The sequence below is a fragment of the Melanerpes formicivorus genome, unplaced genomic scaffold, assembly GCF_026170545.1.
Source record: "Melanerpes formicivorus ecotype bairdi unplaced genomic scaffold, bMelFor1.0.p_v2 SCAF_24, whole genome shotgun sequence".
NCBI lineage: Eukaryota > Metazoa > Chordata > Aves > Piciformes > Picidae > Melanerpes > Melanerpes formicivorus.
The window spans coordinates 10,094,464-10,116,920 of record NW_027142376.1 but is presented as its reverse complement, the minus strand read 5'-3'; the positions used below and the strand labels follow the sequence as shown (position 1 = coordinate 10,116,920).

The 22,457-nt window shown below is 40.5% G+C and overlaps 1 protein-coding gene across 10 annotated transcripts in view; it reads left to right on the top strand.

Moving 5' to 3' along the window:
* The window catches only part of SLC4A7 (solute carrier family 4 member 7), a 103,051-nt gene extending 80,978 nt beyond the window's left edge, over window positions 1–22,073 (top strand). For 8 of the 10 annotated variants that reach the window (XM_068152880.1, XM_068152886.1, XM_068152882.1 and 5 more), the window contains 11 exons: window positions 2,545–2,650; window positions 3,779–3,940; window positions 5,601–5,714; window positions 6,170–6,331; window positions 6,573–6,824; window positions 9,370–9,438; window positions 9,791–9,964; window positions 10,312–10,443; window positions 11,122–11,219; window positions 13,264–13,371; window positions 17,523–22,073. In XM_068152880.1, the coding sequence (XP_068008981.1) occupies window positions 2,545–2,650; window positions 3,779–3,940; window positions 5,601–5,714; window positions 6,170–6,331; window positions 6,573–6,824; window positions 9,370–9,438; window positions 9,791–9,964; window positions 10,312–10,443; window positions 11,122–11,219; window positions 13,264–13,371; window positions 17,523–17,604 (1,459 nt within the window). In that variant the 3' untranslated portion in view covers window positions 17,605–22,073. The remainder of the gene's footprint in view (window positions 1–2,544; window positions 2,651–3,778; window positions 3,941–5,600; window positions 5,715–6,169; window positions 6,332–6,572; window positions 6,825–9,369; window positions 9,439–9,790; window positions 9,965–10,311; window positions 10,444–11,121; window positions 11,220–13,263; window positions 13,372–17,522) is intronic. The other 2 variants (XM_068152884.1, XM_068152889.1) reach the window with 1 other exon arrangement.
* Window positions 22,074–22,457: the final 384 nt, after the last annotated feature.

Below are 22,457 nucleotides of genomic sequence, written 5' to 3'. Positions count from 1 at the left end.
GTAAAGACCCAACCTGGATTACTGTGTACTGGAGTACACAGCATGAGAAGGACATGTTGAAGCAGGTTCAGAGGAGCGCCACAAAAATGATCAAAGGGATGAAACACCTGTCCTGTAAATAAAGGCTGAAAGACTTGGAGTTGTTAAGCCTGGAGACTTCATCAACAGCCTTTTACTACTTAAAGGGGGCCTATAAGAAAAATGAGGACTGTCTTCTTAGCAGGGCTTGTTGTGATAGTACAAGGGGTAATGAGGGTGGTGAAAGGCTGGAACAGGTTGCCCAGAAAGGTGGTAGAAGCCCCATCCCTGGAAACATTCAAGATCAGGTTGGATGGGGCTCTGGGCAGCCTGATCTAGTTAAACATGTCACTGCTCACTGCAGTGGGGTTGGACTAGGTGACCTTTAAAGGTCTCTGCCAACCCAAACCATTCTGAGATTCTGCAGCTTTCACATGCTGTGAATAGGGAGTTAACCTCTTTAAACAGTAACTAACAGTAAACTGAGCAGTACAAAACCAGCCACTTCATTTAAGGAATTCAGTAAGCAAGCTACTTAGGTGTATCTTTTTTTAACACTGGATTTAGTTCTTGGCAATTGTGTATTTTCTACCCACGGTGGGTTTATGTTGGCTCCATGCCAGGTGTTCACAAGCCTGGTCAGCTGGACAAGGCAACATAATACATGGCAAAAGGCTCATGGATTGAGATAAGGACAGGGAGATCACTTAGCAATTGCCATCATAGGCAAAACAGACTCAACTTGGAGGGATTACTTTAATTTATTACTAATCAGATCAGAATGGGGTTAATACAAACTAGAAAATAAACACCAAAACACCTTCCCTAAACCCCTTTCTTCTTCCTTGGTTCATTTTTTTTCTCAGTTTCTCTGTCTCCTCCCCCTGAACAGCACAGGGGTATGGGGAGTTGCAGTGAGTTCATCACATGCTGTCTCTCCTGTTCCTTCCTCCTCACACTCTTCCCTTGCTCCAGCATGGGTTGTCTCACAAGGAAGAAAGTTCTCCACAAGCATTTCCAGTGTGAATCCTTCCCTTGGGCTGCAGTTCTTTTTAAACTGCTCCAGCATGGGTGGAGTGCAGTCCTTCAGGAGCAGACTGCTCCAGCGTGGATTCGCATGGTGTCCCAGGTCCTGCCAGCCAGGTTGCTCCAGTATGAGTTCTTCTCTCCATAAGTCCACCCCTATAGCCCTCCAGCTACAAAAACCTTGCCACTCAAACTCAGTACAGCTCTCAGATTGTGTTGCTGTACCACTTCTTCATTAAATGAATTTGTTCATATGGTGAAACTAGCATTGAGTACTTTCTATACCATGAGGCCCAACATGTAATATTTTAACATTTTTTATGATATACTTAAAATGCTGCTTTCTCCTTGGTGCTCCCTGTGGAAATAGGAGGAATTGAGTTACCAGCTCACACCTACCAGGAGGAGGAGGCCCTGCTAACTGCTGTTGAGAGAAACTGCTCATTTCACATAGTTTTAAACCAAATCAAAAGGAAAGCTATAGATTCAGCAGCAGGACACAACTGTGCTGTCTCTGCAGCATTAGTAATACAGCAATTAAACCACAGTGTGAGACGCTCCAGAAATAGTAGTAGGAACCTACACATCTTTAAATTGTCTTCTATTAGATATGGCTACAGTCAGTCACATCTTTTCTTTTGTTCATCACCTGATTCTTTGTTTTTTTTCCCTTTTTTTTCTTTTTTTTTTTTGTTTTTTCTCCAGAAGTCTTTTTGTTCCTATTTAATCCAGCTGTGGTTGCCATCTTCCTCTACAACGTGACAAATTTTGGGCAAACACTCTCAGGCTGCTTCTTGTATTCCATTCACACATGGAATTTACATTCACTTTCCTGTCTTGAACAGCTGGTAAGACCAGGCTGTGTTGCCAGGAGTGGGACATGAGAGTACACTCACTTCCTAATTTCTCCCTTTCCTAGCTGCTAATCCTTCTCTTTTAGTGGCTCTGGGACCTCACTGGACTGTTCTGTGAGCATGCTAAATTCACTGATTGGGCAGAAGCTGTACTGTAGATCTGTAGGTCTTCTGACCCTTGCCACCTGAACTGTGTTTTGCTAGAGCAGCATAGGCAGGACACTGAGTGGAGAGAGGAGGGTGTGGAGCGGAGACAGGAAGGTGTGGCATTTCCTTGGTTTAGTTTTGGGAGGTGTCACATGTCTTTCAAGACATGCCACAGGCCTCAGCTTTGTTTTGCCCTGTGTTTAATTTTGTTTGGTTTTTGTTAATTCCTGTTGCAAAGCTGTGTGAGAGCTGAACTTTTACAATTTACTTGTTTTTCCCTCTTTCTCATTTTTTTCATCTCTTCCCCCAGTGGGGAATAGGGTGTAAAACAAGCATCTTGCTTGACTCCTCCATCTGTAAGGAGTCATCTTGCACCTTGCTTCTGTCACAGATGGTGGGGCCAAACTTGGTTTAAACTCTCCAGAATGTTTGCAGTAACTGCAGTTCGCTGAATTTGGCACATACCTCTTACAACTTGTTTTTTTCCTCTTCCCTTCAGATGTGTGTGTTCTGCGCCTGAAAAACCCAGCAATGAAACATTGCAAGTGTGGAAGAGTAAAAATAAGTCTGTGGAAAGTATAGCTTGGAGTAACCTCACAGTTTCTGTGAGTATCGAAAAGCTATGTGTGTATATGTACATAGATAGGGTTGTGTGTGCTGTATGTGTGGAAAAAGAAGCACCCAGACAGTACTGGTCTTAATTAATATTTTTAATTAGTTTTCTTTCTTGAATTGAACCTGGAACTTTCTTTAAAACTGTCTTTTTTGAAGTCTTTTATTCCTCTTGTCATGCTAAAACAATCGTAGTGCTTGGATGAGTGAGTCTGTAGTAGTAAATGCTAGTATCATAAATGTCTGCTTGAGGTAGCCACTTCAATCCTGGCAGACAGAACAATCTTCTTTCACATACAAACATGATGAAGTGAATGAATGGAGATGACTTCCTTCGTGTTTTTAGGATGATGTGAAGTTGTAGTCTGCAGTTAAAATGTGTTAGCAAAGACACTTCATTAGTTAGACATTAGTATAAAACTGCAACAAAGAAACTACCTGAAAAGTGATAGGAAGAAAAAACAATTAATTAGAAAATTAATGGTTAAAAGGGCAGGAGCTATTTGAAGGAATAGGCTTGGAAGCATTACCTTCTGAACTGTATTTTTCATAAGAATATGAATTTTGTGGGTAGATGAAGAGGAGGAAAGTGGAAGTGACACTGCAGGCTTTTTTTGCTGATTAGCAATTCCTTGGGTGGGATTCAGTTGCCTTAATGCAAATGCCTACAGATGCTTTGCATACCCTGGCACTGTGAAAGATTTGGGAGAAAACAAAATTTAGAATAAAGGGGTGGGAGAAACTGAGGACATCCTTTTTAATGTTTGTTAGCTTGAGAGTTGATGGTGGATAGCCTGCTTTTCCTGGGTTTAGTCCTTAGTCTTTATATGGAGAGTTTTATGTTGCTTTGAGACATAGGATAGAAATGAGGTGGAGGTAAAGAAGTTTTGTCATCTTGGGTGGTTTTCAGCATCCTGAAATTGTCAGTGATGGCTGCTGTGGCTCTTCTGGAATACACAGCACACATTGTTGTTTTAGGAGGAGGTGGTGATGAAGGAAAAAAAAACCTACTTTTGGTATTGTGAAAGTTTTCAAATGTTTGATATAAAAAAGCTACGTTAGGTTGAATGTAAGAAATTAATAGAACCTAGACATGTAAGAAGGTTTTTTTCTCTTTGCAGGAATGTTTAGAATATCATGGTGTGTTTCGTGGGTCAGCTTGTGGCCACCATGGACCATATATTCCAGATGTTCTCTTCTGGTCTGTGATATTATTCTTTACAACATTTTTCCTCTCCTCTTTCTTTAAACAATTCAAGACCAAACGCTATTTCCCAACTAAGGTAATTCTGATTAGAAACTATTATTGTCTTGTGATAAATACATTAGTATAACTTATTGGAGTTGAATTTCCTATTTAACTATTTCAGAACTTTGTATTGAGAGATTTCTTTGAAAACAGGAAAAGAAATTAAAACCAGAAGATGAGCTAATAATTAGAAAAACCAAACCAGACTGTAGAGGAAAGAAATTTGCTGTACAACACTTCAGTGCTTACTCTCTGCTTTTCTATAGTTGCAAGATACTCTAAAACAGTAGAGGCCCCAAGCAGTTTGTCTCCCTATATTAATGGGTATTGCCAGGTGTCATTTAGAGAGCATACTGCTGCTGAGTCCCTCAGCTAGCTGTGCAGAACAATTGATTGCTTTCTCCATGCTGCTGATGTGTGAAAGGTTCAGAGTGGTTCCTCGAGGGATTGCTGTTTCTAATACAGTGATTATCCTTGAACTGATTTACACAACTCATTTCTGCTAGCTGAAATAAAGCAGTTAATTTTTTCTGTTGTTTTTAATGACATCAGCTCATGTCTACCATCACAGAATCGCTTAGGCTGAAAAAGACCTTTAAAATCATTGATTCCAGCTGTCAACCTAATACTATCAAATCTGCTGCTAAACCATGGCCCTCGGCATCACAAAAAAAAAGTCAATGAGAGGGCAGTCAATTCCATTTCTTGAACAGTCCTACATCACAAAAAGCATTTCAGCACAGTCCAGGGCCCAAACACCATTGGATCTGGAGAGGAATAAAGTCACATTTGACCACCTGACTCTTGTAAATTCTCCTCCTCCTATACATTGAAACATCAAATGCATGAATATCGATTTCAGAGCGATTCAGTGATGTTACTGAATTAAGCTACAAGAGGCACAGCTTCCTGGTAGGATTGAGGGGACAGGAGGATGAGGAATGAGTTATTTTTAAATAATTTTCTTCTTGCAGTAGCTCACTTCTAAATGAGATAATTGCAGAAACTTATGCAACTTCATGATATGCTGGCAGATATCTTAACTTTGAAAGTTGGAAGATGTTGAAAGATGCCGAGTTGCTGGAACGTGTCCAGAGAAAGGCGACAAAGCTGGGGAGGGGTTTGGAGCACAAGCCCTATGAGGAGAGGCTGAGGGAGCTGGGGTTGCTTAGTCTGGAGAGGAGGAGGCTCAGGGGAGACTTTATTACTGTCTACAACTACCTGAAGGGAGGTTGTAGCCAGGTGGGGGTTGGTCTCTTTTCCCAGGCTTCATCTCCTGGGCGGTCAGCACCAGAACAAGAGGCCACAGTCTCAAGCTGCACTAAGGGAGGTTTAGGCTGGATGTTAGGAAGAAGTTCTTCATAGAAAGAGTGATTGGCCATTGGAATGGGCTGCCCAGGGAGGTGGTGGAGTTACCAGCACTGTAGGTGTTTAGGAAGACTGGATGGGGCACTTGGTGCCATGGTTTGGTTGATTAGATGGTGTTGGATGATAGGTTGGACTTGAGGATCTTGAAGGTCTTTTCCAGCCTGGTTAATTCTATTCTAAATATGTATATACTCTGTCTGAATATATTGTTCAGTGTTGTAGTATAATGTAAATAGACTTTGTTATTCATAGAGGAAAAAACTTTCTATACATACAAATCATAATGATGGAAAAAGGAAGATTGAACCCAAGTCTTCTCTTTATAGGTGCGTTCTACCATCAGCGACTTTGCAGTATTTCTGACCATAGTAATTATGGTTTTAATTGACTATCTCGTGGGAGTACCTTCTCCTAAGCTTCACGTTCCAGAGAAATTTGAAGTAAGAAAAAAATCCCCCAAGCCTTTTAAAAAATGTAACTTTTCTTCATGCTTGCAAGTTCATGAACAGTACAACGATGGACTTACACAGAAACAAATACATCTTTTTCTTACTTACAATGTGGTTGATGAAGTAATCCCCCTTTTCTGTTTTGGATGTATGTCTCATCTGACAGAAGAAACTTTGCTTTATATCATAATACCACTGAAAAGGAAACATTCTTCTGTGCAAAAGTGCAGGAATGAAGGAATGTATTTATTTTAACTTTACTTACATAAATATCTTATTTGCATGTTACAGCTAAATAAGTCTTTTGGTCAAAGCTGCTAGAAAAAAAAGTCTTAAGTAAATACATACAAGACTGTTAATTGGGTCATTGCAGCTGCTTTTAGCAACAAAATGAGTTTTACCTTAGTTAACTTTACCTTTTTCTGGCATGCCTTTGTTTTTTTCAGCCCACTCGAAAAGACAGAGGATGGTTCATAGATCCTCTTGGACCCAACCCCTGGTGGACGCTCTTGGTAGCTGCTATCCCTGCTTTACTCTGTACCATTCTCATTTTCATGGATCAACAAATAACAGCTGTTATTATAAACAGGAAGGAGCATAAACTGAAGGTAAAAGTCACTGTTTCCAAAACTCTTAATGTCGTGTAAGCCAAATTTATATGAAATTGGAGTCGTTCTGCAAGTTTGTGAAACGCTGCCAACAGCTACTAAATAAATGTGTGTATCAACTGAATAAAGAACAATACAGTTTTGTGGACACTCTCAAATTACCTGACTGTTATGTACCAGCCAAGTTACAAATATGAGACCATAAAAGCGTAACAAATGATTTCTTTGCTTGATTTTTCAGAAAGGCTGTGGTTATCATCTTGATCTGCTCATGGTTGGTGTCATGTTGGGGATATGTTCTATCATGGGGTTGCCGTGGTTCGTTGCTGCAACTGTCCTGTCTATAAGTCATGTTAACAGCCTTAAAGTTGAATCTGAATGCTCAGCACCAGGAGAGCAACCAAAATTTCTGGGAATTCGGGAGCAGCGTGTGACAGGATTGATGATTTTTGTCCTAATGGGGCTGTCAGTGTTCATGACCTCAGTGTTAAAGGTAAACCTTTTCCCCCCGCCCCCCCAGTATTTGTTTTCTTTGTGCCTTTGATTTTGACACTGTAATCTAGCATTTCATAAAGTTAGGAAGTCCTGTTAAATAAAATATGTCTGGCCTCATTCTCAAACTACTTCTCTTTAACAATGTGTTAGATGAATAGAAATGATGGGGAGAGATGTAGGAAAATGAAATCTGAGCATGCTAGAAAGGTCGAGTAGTAGTGAAGAAAGCAACCTTTGTCCATGTTACCTGCATTTTTTGCCAGCTTGTTTTTAGTTCATCCAATCTGTGTTACCTAAAATAGTTCTCATGTAGTTCTTAAGTAAGTGGACAAAAGGAGAAAGGAGTGCAATAAAGATGTGAAGTTACTTGAGCAGAAGTAATACAATATAACAGAAGAAACAGGAACACTTGGTTTAAAAAATGATCATCAGAAGTGACACCTTATTAAATTGCCTTTCATGTTTCAAGATTATCTTCATCATCATTAGGCAACAGAGATTTTTGCAGGTTATATTGTGGCCTCTATTTTAAACAATCTCTTAATTTTTATCTATAGTGCTCTTCCCAAGACTTTATGGGAATAAACCGAATCAGTCTATTGACCTTTTTGCTCAGATCTGGGTAAAATCCATTCAACTTCTGCTTTGTGGTTTCAAATCCAGTAGTTAAGCAATGAAAAAGCTTTTTTTTCCCCCCTCTCAACACAGTAGATGTGCCATAACTTGCATAATTGCTAATACCTTTAAAGAATGTTGTAATTAGTCATTAACCGACAAGTAACTTCTGCAAGTTTATATAATGGGAAGAAATAAACCTGTGAACACACGAGTGTAGTCGTTAGTCAGTTTAGGCTGGATGTTAGGAAGAAATTCTTCACAGAGAGTGTGATTGCCCGTTGGAATAGGCTGCCCAGGGAGGTGGTGGTGTCGCCATCATTGGAGGTGTTTAGTTCCTCTAGGAGTAGCCCTGAGGAGAGAGACTTGGGGGTGCTGGTGGACAAAAAGCTCAACATGAGCTCTCAATGTGCACTTGCAGCCCGCAAGGCCAATCAGATCCTGGGCTGCATCAGGAGAAGTGTGGCTAGCAGGTCGAGGGAGGTGATCCTCCCCCTCTACTCAGCCCTGGTGAGACCCCACCTGGAGTACTGTGTCCAGTTCTGGAGCCCCTATTACAAGAGGGATGTGGAGGTGCTGGAACGTGTCCAGAGAAGGGCCGCAAGGATGATCAGAGGGCTGGAGCACCTCTCCTATGAGGACAGACTGAAGGAGTTGGGGCTGTTCAGTCTGCAGAAGAGAAGGCTCCCAGGTGACCTAATTGTGGCCTTCCAGTATCTGAAGGGGGCCTACAGGAAGGCTGGGGAAGGACTTGTCAGGATCTCAGGTAGTGATAGGACTAGGGGGAATGGAATGAAGCTGGAGGTGGGGAGATTCAGGCTAGATGTGAGGAGGAAGTTCTTCACCATGAGAGTGGTGAGACCCTGGAATGGGTTGTCCAGGGAGGTGGTCGAGGCCCCATCCCTGGGGGTGTTTAAGAGCAGGCTGGCTGAGGCTCTGGCCAGGCTGATCTAGTGTGGGGTGTCCCTGCCCATGGCAGGGCCGTTGGAACTAGATGATCCTTGTGGTCCCTTCCAACCCTGAATGAAACTATGAAACTATGTTGGGGTGTTTGGTTGCATGGCTTAGTTGATTAGGTAATGTTGGATGATGGGTTGGACGTGATGATCTTGAAGGTCTCTTCCAACCTGGTCTATTCTATTCATAACTAGAGCTGTCTATTACAGATGTTAACTATTTTATTAGTCAACCTTTGGTATGTGTTAAAGAATGTAAAGGCTTGGAGACAATAAGGCAGTAGCAGTCATTAAAAGTGAGTGTTCACATTTGATAATCTCTGGTTGAAAAGCTACCAGGAGCTCAGCTGTGTAGTACAGATGATCAGAACCAGAAATATTGAAATAGATTGTTGTTGCTAAAAAGAGAAGGTAAAGGTACTGATTGCTGAAGCAACTGATTCTTAGAAACTAATGCTTCCTTTATTTGTTTTTTTTAATGGAACCAAGGGGAATAGGAACAGAATGATTACTATTTGGTCTTTATGAAATGTTTTTCAGTGTGAATGGCTGTTGTGCAAAAGCCTTACACCTGTATGTTGCTGTGCTTTTATTCCATATATGGATGGTCTCAATGAAGTTCCTGGCAAATAGCAACATAAAGCACAGTAGTTATCAGTAACTGAAATCTTGATTGCAGCCTAGAAAATGGAATGACTGGGCAGTCAAGACTGAACTACTGTTTTGTTATCCTGCTGATAGCTTTATTAGTTCTAGAATTCTTTGCTGGTTTGTGATACATATATCTTCTATGATTAACTTCAGCTTTTATAGATAAGTAAAACATAGTGAAGTAAAACATAAGTAAGTAAGTAAAACATAGTAAAAAGACAAACCAAGAAAACCTTGATCCATATCTTTCACTAATATTGGCTGCTGTATTATGCCATATGTATTCCAGAAGTAACTGTGTGGGTGTGTTTTCCTCCTCAGTTTATTCCAATGCCAGTTTTGTATGGTGTCTTTCTTTACATGGGAGTATCTTCATTAAAAGGCATTCAGGTAAAGTATTTTTATTGCTTTTGTTCAACAATAAAGGAAGGACAAAACTGTAACACATTACTTTGTGACCAGCAATAAATTTAGCCTATGTTGTTTGAAGAGTATGTAAGATGATTTTCTGAGTGCCATGTTGGGATATTTGTTCTTACCATGCTGTGCTTCACTCGTTTCTTTTACATTTAGCTTTCAGTGCTGAGCAACGCATTTTCTGACCCCACCCCACTGAATGCTTGGTGTCCTTAATTAGTATTTTATTTGGGATGAACTTAAGTTTCTGGAGTCCCCTAAAAATGTTTAGTTCCTTCCAGAAGAAAATAATTAACTGAAGGATGATTTTTATCTTCCAATGCAGTTTTTTGACCGTATAAAACTATTTGGAATGCCTGCCAAACATCAGCCTGACCTGATTTATCTACGTTATGTGCCACTTTGGAAGGTCCATATCTTTACAGTTGTTCAGCTCACTTGTCTAGTTCTACTCTGGGTGATTAAAGCCTCTGCAGCTGCTGTTGTCTTCCCTATGATGGTAAGTTTTCAGTTTGGCAAGTTAATAGCTTTCCAAGAATACGTGCATCATCCAGGATCTCTTTGGAACATGTTTTGCTGCCATGAGAAGGGGGTGGGAAAGAAATGAAAGAACCTTTAGTACAAGTTCAGTTTTGAAACAGAAGGACTTTTCCATTTCCTGGAAATGAGCAATTCAGTTGTGAATAGCTACTGACAGTGGAATTCATGTAACTTTGTGGTAGGATAAAACTAGAACAAAAAAAAGGGGCTTCAGTTAATGATTCTGAATGTGCTGAAAAGTGTGTGCACGTTTTTGTTCACTGAAGTAGTTTAATACAAATGATTCCATTTGTGGTTCCCTTTAAGGTTCTAGCATTAGTGTTCATTCGAAAGCTCATGGATTTGTGCTTCACCAAAAGGGAGCTTAGCTGGCTTGATGATCTTATGCCAGAGAGCAAAAAGAAGAAAGAAGATGACAAAAAGAAAAAGGAGAAAGCAGTAAGTGTGGGGAAAAAAATAATAAATCAAACTAAGCATGTTGTAAATGACTAGAAAATAGTCAAGGAGACTTTGTGACCTGAGAATATGAACTTAGTATACCAAATACTTAGTATACCAAATGCATTTTTAAGTTCTTTACTAAGGAGATTTAATGATAGAGGAACTACTAGTGGTGTTTAAGTTAAGTCACTGTTTCAGTAGTACTAGTATGAGCTGCAGCTCTCAGTTGTGACTAACATTAGCAAGCAAAGTGGAAAGAAGCAGCTTTCAGCACAAATTGTAGTTGCCTTTGTCTTTCATTAGATTAGGATGAGAGAGTAGGGAGAGGGAGATAAAAGCAGTGGAGTAGGGACCTTTGCACTAATTAATAAATTGTTCATCATATGTGGAACATGCTGCTTGTGTGTTTGCAGAGCTGTAGTTAACACTGACTGCTAGCTACCAAAACCAAAGCAATGTATCTTGTATGGCTTCTCCATAAAAGTCTTGCCTAACTCTACACTATCCAGCTGAATTCCTTACAAAACTCACAACACTCTTCTTCCCACACCCTCATCCACCCTGCCTGGATAAAATACTTCTAAGAAAATGAGATCTTAAACTTGTTATGGCAAGAAGCTTCTTCAGTTTTTATTGCAGGAGTAATTTTACAAACCTTTTACTTGCGATTTACAGGAAGCAGAGAGAATGCTTCGAACAGGGGACAATGAAAGTGTGCATCTTGCATATGGAGAAGCAAATTTGGATTTTCCTGTTAAAAACCTAAAATACAGGTATAATAAAGTGGTGGTGGTGGTCTTTAAAGAGTTTTTGCATCATGTGCTGTAATTTGCTGTATATTAAGTTGTGAATTACTTCCCCCCCCAAGCTTGTAACTCAGCCACGATTAGGAAGTATGGAGGTATATCTGATAGTGCTGTAGTAGCATTTTCATGTTGCATTGTTCTTTAAAGCTGAATCTTAATTACAAATTTACATGACCATCCTGAACAGATCAGATGACTCAATTTCGACCAGAAGTACTCAAGGTGAAGAAGCTTCTTTGGTCAGTTTTCCTGGAATACTTTTGTGTTGCTGTGCATGAAATACTGAGTATTAAGCAACTAATCACATCAGTTGAGCCATGTGCTTACCAGCCACTGGGATTCTTCAGGAAAAGTCATAAGTGTGCAGTTATTTGATTATTTTTAGATATTCTACAAGTGTTCAAGTGACTCAATAGATATGACAGACAAATAGCTTGACAGGGTTTTTTTGCCTCTCTAATACTAATTATTGTTAGGTTAAAAATTGACTTATGGAGCTACAGTAGTGTAAGGCCTACCCTGTTCTAAGCTGGGAACTGGCAGGCTTTTGAATTAGGTATTATTATTACTGAGTGCTAGTGACTACTCTAAGAGCAGAGTTAATCAGACTTCAGCAATTCAAATAAAATTCTAAATGCTGAAGATGTAAAAAACAACAGGTAAAGTGCTTATGGCTCTCACAGATGGAACTATGAATTCATCTACTCTACGTCCTATATATTTCACTGCCTTTTTTCTTGGGATTCCTGAGGAAAAATGCCTTCAAAAGATTTCTATTTTAAGCCATTTTAAGAGCTCTTACAGATAGCTTGTGGTAGATTCTTAAGCTTAAGTAAGGAACAGAACAGAAAACACATCTATAAATAGAATTAAGCAGGTTGGAAGAGACCTTTGAGCTCAAGTCCAGCCTATCATCCAGTGCTATCTAATCAACTCACCCATGGCACCAAGCGCCTCATCAAGTCTCTCCCTAAAAACACCTCCAGTGATGGTGACTCCACCACCTCCCTGGGCAGTACATTCCAATGGCCAGTTTCTCTTTCTGTGGAGAATTTCTTCCTAACATCCACCCTAAACCTCCCCTGGCACAGCTTGAGACTGTGTCCTCCTGTACTGGTGCTGGTTGCCTGGGAGAAGAGACCAACCCCCACCTGGCTACAACCTCCCTTCAGGTAGTTGTAGACAGCAATACCTAAGTCTGCTGTACATATAAATGTGTGGAGCCCAAAATGGGAAATAGGTTTTGAAAGGTTACTGTCAGTGAGGGTAAACTTCCCTCTTTCAGGATTTGGGGGAAGAGGGGTAAAAAAACCACACCAAAACAAAACAAAAAAACTACAAACAAACAAAACCCAAAGAAAGAAACCAACCTGAAACCTGAGAAATTACTCTTAAGGCTCTGCAGGAGAGAAATTAACAGGAAAACTGCCTAGACCAATTTAGAATAAACCAAACCAGGTTGGAAGAGACCTTCAAGATCATCGCGTCCAACCCTTCAGCCAATCCAACCCACCTAAACAACTAACCCATGGCACCAAGCACCCCATCAAGTATCCTCCTGAACAGTTGGACAATTGGAACTTCCAGTTACCAGTTCCAATGTTTTGTTAACAATGTGCTTTTTGCCCTTGATTATTTCCTAGAAACTACTTAGGATAATTCTGATTTATGGAAGCCTTGCCAGAGAAGTGATTTGGTTTAAGTGCTTTTGAGGATGCAAAATAATTCCCTGAAGTTGCAAGTAATGTAGAAATGAGATGGACCCCTCTCAAGTATTCTTGATGTCTTAGTGCTACCTGTGTGGGAAAAACTGTTTTAAAATGCTATGTGATGAAGGCAGCTCTGGTTAAATTGTCAAGTTTTTGGTGAAATGTGTTTTTAAGAGATGAATTTGTCTTGTGGCTGTGTAAATATTGAAGGAAGGCACAACTGATGTAAATGATGAGTGAGAGTAAGTATAATGCTGTTGCAAGGTATTGTATACTAACCAGAAAGTATGTTTGTTCTTTAGTGTTGATCCCTCAATTGTAAACATATCAGATGAAATGGCCAAAACTGCACAGTGGAAGGCTCTTGCCATGAATACTGAGAATGCCAAAGTAACCAGAGCTAACCTGAGGTAGCTATAATTAATCATGCATTTCCTAACTCTGATCTTGTGTTCAGCAGCTGGTAACTGTACTTGTATTTCTTGAAATAGATCCAAGAAATGAGCATACAAGGGTTTCTAAATCTGCACTGACTTTTGAACTTGGATTTGATTTTTGCTCCTAAGTTAAACTTCAGTTTGAGTAAGGAGTTTGAATTATTTTATTAGAGAGTAGCCTTAAATTATGATACATTTATTTGCTTAATACAATTGTGTGCTGCTCTGGTGGGTTTAGGGTTTCTAAAAGCTTTACTAGAGTACATATGAGCATGGGAATTGTTTGATCTTGAACATTACAAATGACAATGGGAATAAAAAAGCTGAAGTCCAGCACTTCCATTATTGTTTTATGCTGCTCTAGGATTTATTCCCTGGTTTTGTGGCTTGGTTGGTTTGGTTTTCCTCAGCTCATTTTTCATCTCCAAAAATGAACCTTTGGTCAAATGTTGTATTTACTGGATATAAAATATACTTGAGTGAAGTATGGGGCAGATTAGGAGTCCTTGTTGCTATGAACCTTTCCTGTAAGATGACATGGCCAGGAGCTTCTTTCTCTGTGAGCTCTCCATCCAACAAGAAAGTCTGTATGCAGAGAACCATTTTGCTATTCTATCCTAGTTTCTTCTCTGTCTCTCTGAATCTATCAAGAGGAAGAAAGTGCTGAATTTTTACCTGAAATATCCCCAAACTCCTAAAAGCTTGTAAGGTATAGGTACTGGTATCTGTGGAGTGTTCCCTAACAGTGTAGGAAAGGGGAGAACAGGCCTAGACCCTAAGCTTATCCCATACTGCTGTGATCCCTTTCAGGCCTAGACCCTAAGCTTATCCCATACTGCTGTGATCCCTTTCAGTCAAATCTGTCAAAGGCAGGCAAGTTTCAGGGATGCAAAATTGTCAGATTTTGAGGGGGGAAAAAATAATAATTGTGTTTTGGTGGAGGTGTCAATGGCGAGGGAGTGTTAATATAGTTGTGCAAGCTACTGGGTAGTGTTGAGCTTGGCTCATGGAAGCAGCAGTAGTGACTGGACACCTGCCACTCATGTACCATCAGGTTTTTCAGCATGTGCATTACTCCACACTAGGAATGGAAATGCATTTTTGCTTTGTCCAGACAGTAGGTCAACCAAGGGTGAAGGAGACAAGGAGAGCACCTTGCCTGTGAAGCCAGGATGAAAGAATTGGGGCTGTTCAGATTGGAGGAAGGCTTCAGGAAAACCTTGTAGCTGCATTTCAGTATCTGAAGAGGAACTACAGGAAAGCTGTGGAAGGAGCGTTCAGAAGTGCTTGTAGCAATAGCATGATGGGCAATGGTTTGAAATTGGAACAGGATAGATTTTAGGCTGGACATAAGGTAGAAGCTCTTTACAATGAGAGTAACAAAATACTGGAACAGGTTGTCCAGAGATGTGGTTGAGGTCCTGTCCCTGGAGAGATTCAAGATCAGACTTGGTGTCACCCTGGGCAGCCTGATCTAGTTGAAGGTGTCCTTGCTTACTGCAGGGTAGTTGGACAAGATGACTTTTGAGGGTCCCCTCCAGCCCAATGCATTCTGTGAATCTGTGTGAGAACTTGGAAGTATTGTAATAGGAAAAGTTCAGGAGCTTTGTTAGTGCAGGCACCATTTACAGTGAATCTTCAGCCTGTATTGTTTAAACACTTTAAAATGTTCAAATACATGCTTCCAATATTTTAAATCCAATTGTCATATCAGCTAGACTGTCAGAGATCATAGAGACTTAGACCATACAGGATGTGTGTCAGTACATCCTCATATTTTAATTACTTTTCTCAGAAACCTGTTACAGAATTGTGGATGCTGCCTCTACCTTACCTGACAGTCACTGGGTGTACAGGGCTGGAAGAGATACAGACCTTCTGTCTATATTTCTCTTCCCAAGACAATTAACAGTTTCAGATTCGGGTTTCCAGCCATTAGAAGTTAGTACAACTTCATCTTGAGCTTTTTGGTGTCCTGAGTGGGTTACATGAGTAAAGAATTCCATGCAGCACTAGCTTCTGACTAGTTTATGTGCTTTCTGTAGGTCATAGTCAGTATTTCATCTGTTTCTTACAGTTTGCTTGAAGACATTTCCCTTTGATTCTGTAACATGCCCAGTTTCAGAGTACTGCATTAAAAAATTGCATCTTGTAAGGGAACTTGCTAAAAATACAAATGGAAAATAAAATGCACTGGTGCCAGAAAGCAGCACTTTCTAGAGGCAATAGAATAGAATTAACCAGGTTGGAAAAGACTTCCGAGATCATCAAGTCCAACTTACCACCCAACACCATCTAATCAACTAGACCATGGCACCAAGTGCCTCATCCAGTCTCTTCCTAAACACCTCCAGTGATGGTGACTCCACCACCTCCCTGGGCAGCCCATTCCAATGGCCAATCACTCTTTCTATGAAGAACTTCCTAACATCCAGCCTAAATCTCCCCTGGTGCAGCTTGAGACTGTGTCCTCTTGTTCTGGTGCTGGTTGCCTGGGGGAAGAGACCAAGCTCCACCTTGCTACAACCTCCCTTCAGGTAGCTGTAGACAGCAATAAGGTCTCCCCTGAGCCTCCTCCTCTCTAGGCTAAGCAAGCCCACTTCCCTCAGCCTCTCCTCATAGGGCTTGTGCTCCAAACCCCTCCCCAGCTTTGTTGCCCTTCTCTGGACACATTCCAGCAACTCAAAATCTTTCCTAAACTGAGGGGCTCAGAACTGGACACAGGACTCAAGGTGTGGCCTAACAAGTGCTGAGTACAGGGACCCTGCACTGAGACCCTGCTGGCCACACTATTCCTGATGCAGGCCAGGCTGGCAATGTGATACTGCATGAACCTGGTAGATGCTAGAAGGCAGCCTTAACTCAAATGGTTGCTGTTTTGAGGTATTCCCTATCCTTTTGTCTATAGTGGAAAGATTTCTTCTACTTGGAAAGATTTAGTGATGTCACTACTGCTCAGTCAAGCGTTAAATTGTTCATCTGGGTTCTTCTCAGGTTTTTCTGTGTAAGAGTCATCTTCTGAGAGTGTGGACAGATGCTTAGTGCTGTGGTGAAAGCGGTTATGTAGGCACTGCTCTTTGCAGATTGACTGGTTTCAAACAGGATGCAGTTTGAAGCAAGCAATATGCTTTGGTATTGTAGATAATGTTTTGTGGGTTAGCAGTATTTCTCCAAAATCTTCCTTGATTTTTTTTTAGACTACTTTTTTTTCCCCTGAACTGATCCTTATTTGCCTTTTCTTTCTTCCTCTACCATCTGTCACATTTTACAGACTCTGCAGAGTCCAGGCACATTTATTCTCTAAGGACTCTCGGACTTGTTCTCTTTGCATCAATTTCTAATACCTTTTGGTTGTTTTCTCCTCAAAAATCAACTCCACAGGCCTATTAGCTCTTCTAAAATTCATTCTTGGAGAATCTTCTCTTACACTGTTCCAATTTCTCTTCTCCTGCCCTGTCACTACCTCAAGACATTCCTTTCTGTCCTTGGTTAAGCCACTGTTCAGTGTCAGGTGTTCAGGTGCCAGCCAGCCCATGGTCTTCAGGGTCTTCCACTTGAACAGATGAACACCTATGCAGATTCTGAGCTGTCCTCTACTGTTGTTACAAGTTTTGAAGTGATTTTTTTCCTTCTAATTTGTTACTGCCTTAAAGCATTATGAATGCAATAATTGTAGTTTCAGTCCCAAATCTCTTGGAAAGATTGGAATGTTTTCCCAGTGTTGTGTTGTGAACAGAGTTGTTACCTTGCACAGTAACTAAGCAGTATTAATGATACTGCTTGTTACTTGTTCTTGGGCATTTTAAACTACATTTTTGTGGGGGGTGGGGTTTTGGTTTTTATTTTTCAGGAGGTGTTTTTGCAAAGCTTTTTTACATCAACAGAATCAGTAAGAAGGGACTGGAAATGGTATTTAAAGAAGAGATGGATCTTTAGATGATTCCTTTCTTTCAGCTTGTGCTATTCCTGTGTTTAAGAATTACTAGGGTGTCATAGAAATACCTCATCAGAAAAACATCCTTATGTTAGGACTCACAGCGTTCTCTGTGAAGTGTAACATGCTTGAAAGTTAACCTTTCCTGAAGCGAACCCAACCTTACATTTTCCTCTTTGCTTTCAAACAGCCCTGAAAAAACAGAAAGTGTGAAAATAAATATGGAGTCTACGCCTGTTGTGAAATACGTGGATGCCGAGACCTCTTTATAGGACTGAACCAAGGGGCATGGAGTCTGTTTGTGTGTGTGTATCTATATCACCAGGGTGTTACACCCTGGAAGTGTGTGATTGCCCATCTCTGGAGCAACCTGTATTTAATTCTGTCATTGTTTAGAGCGCCGTAGAGATGCTTGCGTAACGAGAAGACTCTTCTGCCGAACGAGACGAGCGGGAATCACGCTCCAGCTATTTATTTTATGGGAGATTTTACTTTCATTTTTTAAACAGGCAGACAGTAATGACTGCAGATTTTTTTTTCAATAGTTGATGTGTGCATCAAAGGTTCCATCAGCTCTTGCTGGTGATTACTGGTCCACATTGCTTACAATTTTTTAATACCTCCGTTTCTAATGTACGCTACAGCAGTTTGTTTTCTATGCAGGCAATTACTGCTTTTTATTTTGGGGTTGATTTTTTTGCAGGGTATGCTTCTTTTGGTGATTTCATAGAACAAATATTAATGTGCTGTTGACCAGAACTACTGTTTTACGTCTCTACTACGTTGCTAGCGTTCTCTGGATTCTGTCTCTCTTGTTTTGCTAAGAGCCCTAAATCAGGTGGTTACCTAATCCTTACAATTAACCTGCTCTGCTACATTTCCTACCCCCACCTCCACTTTTTCTTTCTCCCTTTAATCCCCCCCTCCCCCCCCCACCTTTTTAATATGTTACTGTCTAACAGCATGATGAATGCAGTAATTGTAGTTACAGTCCCAAACCAGTATTTGCCATTCTGGACACTCCATGTTTACACAACGTAAATTGGATTTACAGACAACAGTTCAGTGTATAGGAAGTCACACATACTTACCCCACTAGCACTCGTAAATTCTTTTGTTCCTGTCTTTACTTAACTTCTTTCCCCCCCCCCTTTTCATGAATTCTTAGACTCCTCAGAGCTGAGTCTTGATTTACTCAGCTCTATGACATTTTTTTTTTGGGGGGGTGTTATTTCATGTTCTCATCCAAACCTGTTTCTTGCTTCATTTTTAACCTTCTGGTGTTTTGTATTTGATTCAATTAGCTGTAGCTTTTAATTCTGTAGTAGCTTTATGATCAGTATTATTTTTATGCTGGTGGTATTTGTGTGTACAGTTCTGAGTTCCATTGTGAAGGGCATATATGATAGCACCCCCAGCTTGTTTTTAAACGGTTTTATTTATTTTTAATTCGTACAAATTTTTACTGTGCAAGTTGAACTGAAAAAGTAAATATTCATTTATTAAAGTAAATAGGATTTTGGGGGTGGGGGGGGGGAAGGGAAAGGGGGTGGGTGCTAACTGACAAAGATGCAGTCAGTATGTTTCTTGTACTTATATTTTCTAGTGTTTAGTATTATAATATTTGACATACTGAGACTTTTATGTATAAAGAAAACTTTCATCACTTGCCTGCGGTTTCCATGATAAATAATTTCTGCCTTACACCTTGATTTTTTCTTTTTGGCTTTAATCTCCAAAATGATCTCTTTACATCCTGAACCGCCACTAGCCCTTTCTGAATGTATTACAATGGCTTTAAGTAGAATCTGTGCTCATTTTCAATGAGAATATGCTGTCTGCTGAATTCTGCTTTTGGCAGATTCGGGAGCTTTGCCACGAGCGACGTGATAACGATTCTTAAGGTCCGCGGAAGAGCAGAGTTCCTCTGAGAAGTACCACTTGAGGTGGAGTTTTGGTGCTCTTCAGCCAGGTGTCGCTTGGAGACAAAAATAAAGCAATCAGTGGGAATGAATAGAAACTTTAATGAATAGAAATTTTAAGATGGCATTTAAGTTACATGGTCTGTTCTCATTAAGTGTATCGTAAGATGGCAGTTTAATTGAAAGGAAGTCACAGTGTACAGCAAGATGAATAATGGTATCCAAACTGTCATAACAAAAGTCCAGGTCAGAAAAAGTGAGGTCTGTATTACCAATTTGACCAATACTGTGTAATAACCTATACAGATGTTTGTTTCTTGTTAGCTAGATAGTCGTGTAGCTTGTGCCTTAGCTTGTGTATGTGGTCTTTCCGAAAGTACCCGTATTTTCCCTCTAGTCAAACTGAGACACAGTGAAGCTATAGCAAATGGTTTCCCAAAACCATCTGCAAAATTTGCACATCTTCATGTCAGTCACTGACTACTAAGTAGCTCTTGCTGAATCAAAGAGGGGAGGATATTTGGGGCAGTTTACCTAGCACTATCCACAACACGCATTACTTTTCTCCCAGTATCCCAGCTGTGTTTTACACTCCGTGTTCACAGTCCTGCAAAAATTTCCAAAGACACAAAAAAATTACTGTAAGACTCTCTTAACTCCTCGGTACCAGAAGTCAGGCACACCTTGTATCTGGCTTTCTACTTCAGAAAGATTTAAGTTTTGGTCAGTGTTACAGGAAGTGGATATTTTTCTAGCAGAGTTGAAAGGAAACAAAACCAAAGTGTGTCCCCCCCCCCCCCCCCCAAGTCTAATCACAGTATTTATTTACTCTTAGTTGTGTAGAAATCATAATTGATGCCAGAAATGCCATGTCTTTCAAAGTAGTTTACAGTGACCTTTCGTCCAGTGGTCTTGGTCAGTGGGGCATGATACGCTTGCACTTCTTTCCCCATATGAATAGGAAACGGATCTGCTCTCAAGTGGATAAACCCCATGGATGTTCTATGGTTAAGTGATTGGCTGCTCATTGTACACCTTCTCTTCTTCAAAATCACGCATTAGTGTTTAAAGTGAGGAAGGCTGTAGCTTACTCTGTGTAGATGGACATTTTGCCTTAATGGTCGCACAAGAGCGGTGAGAACTGCTGTGCACCCTCATTGCTTGGTTTTGTTCCCTTTAGTGGTGGTTTTTGTTTTGTTTTTCCATAGGGGTTAAGCCCTGCAAAGGCTATGCCAACCTATTTCCATTCCAACAGTTAGAGGAAAATAAAACAGCCCTGCACTTTTTTTTTGGTTTCTTTTAGATGTCTTGCTTTCCCAGAACGGAGCTTAGTGCTACTGTGTGCCTGGCTGCAGAGCCACCTCAGGAAGTCCCTCCTATTTTTCTTCTTTTTTTCCTCTCTCCTTCCTTTCTTCTTTCCTCTTTCTAATTTATTTATATAAATATGAATGTTTACATAAAGTGTAGGTCTTAATTTTGACCACTCCATTTAAATTATCATCTAAAGTAGTTCACTTCAAATGCAATCTTGTGTTTAAATTATGCTCTGCAAAACTCCGTATTGTCGTGTGTATTAGCAACGGCATGCTTCTCGTTCTGTTTGCGTACGCCCAAGTTAATCTCTTCCCAGATCAATTTTGCAGCTGTAACATACCCTTTATGGTTATTCAGTTAAATGTTCCAGATTGCCAAGTTTGTCATCATGAAACATATTAGGGTAGAGTTTGATGCCCTTCATTGGGTGTCTTTTTTTTTTTTTTCAAGCAAACATCTTGGCCATTTTTTCTGCGTTTAATGCAAGTTCTCCTGTAAGCTACCGATCGCTTTGCCTGCAGCTCTGTCTTTGTTCAGTAGTTTCCTAAGTTGTGCCCTTGGCACAGGTGGGCTGGACAGGCTGTCAGGTCTGCCTGTAGCAAAGGAGCGTCTGTGGGAGCCTGTGTGGCTTTAAAGGGTTGTCCCGTACCTATGTTCCGTACATCACCAGAGAAATGGTTCATGGTTCACCAGTGTAGGCTGTTAGATGAACACCACTGTGATTTTAGTTGTCTTTTAGCCTTACGATTAGTAATGTTTTCATTACTCATCTAGGTGAAATTAATTACCAAGTACAGCTCAAATGTGTGAAACACTGTTTCTACCAACAGTAATTTGTTTTACAGCAGATTTTTATAAGACTAGAGGCACGCAGCTTTGAGTCCACGCAAAAGTAGTGCTAATAAATAAAGCAGATTGCTTAGCAATTTTAAATCTTATTTTACTTTGTAACATTTCATAGTGAAAAACTTGTAAGACTTTGTAGTTGGCATTGGAAGTTAATCAGAAAAAAAAACACTCCACGCTTTCATATTGGATTTGGTGTATTGGTTGACATTTGGAATAATGAAGTAATTAGTTGGAAAATCACTACTTTTCTAAATGATTTTAGTGGCAAAATGCATAATTTATAGTATTTCTCTTTCTTTTTTGCTGATACTGCAGTGCAAAGGGGTCTTCCAGGGTTCAGCACCTCTAGCTGATGCAACCTTAGTTTGGTTTCAGTGCTGACTGAAATATGATTACATGCTGTCCGGCTCCAATTTTTTTTATGACTGCTTTTCTAATTACAGTGATGTTTTCTTACTTCACAAAACCTGAGGCAAATGACAAACATTATTCCAAGTGTAAACTCAATGATCCAATTTATACAGAAAACACAACTCTCAGACTTGTATTTAATGTGAAAGAGACGGCCCTCGGTGGTTTAATTACTGCTAGAATAAAACTTATCTTTTGTAACGTTTCAGAAAGTCGGTAAAAGCAATAAAAATCTATTGAACTACCTTCAGGGGCTTTCTGGCTTTCTTATACGTAAGATGCTCTGCCTTCGAGCCCTGCTGCGGAGGGTCGTCGGCATCCCTGTGCTCATGGCTGCCACTGAGGTGCGCCGCCACACAGCGTCTTGTGATTGGCTGGAGAGACAAGAATGCTGGGATGTGATTGGCTGCGGGGGGTGGGTACGGTTCCGGCGGGTGGAATAGAATAGGAATTAACCAGGTTGGAAAAGAGCTTTGAGGTCATTGAGTCCAACCTATCAACCAAAACCATCTAATCAACCAAACCATAGCACCAAGTGCCCCATCCAGTCTCTTCCTAAACACCTCCAGTGATGGTGACTCCACCACTTCCCCGGGCAGCACATTCCAATGGCCAATCACTCTTTCTGT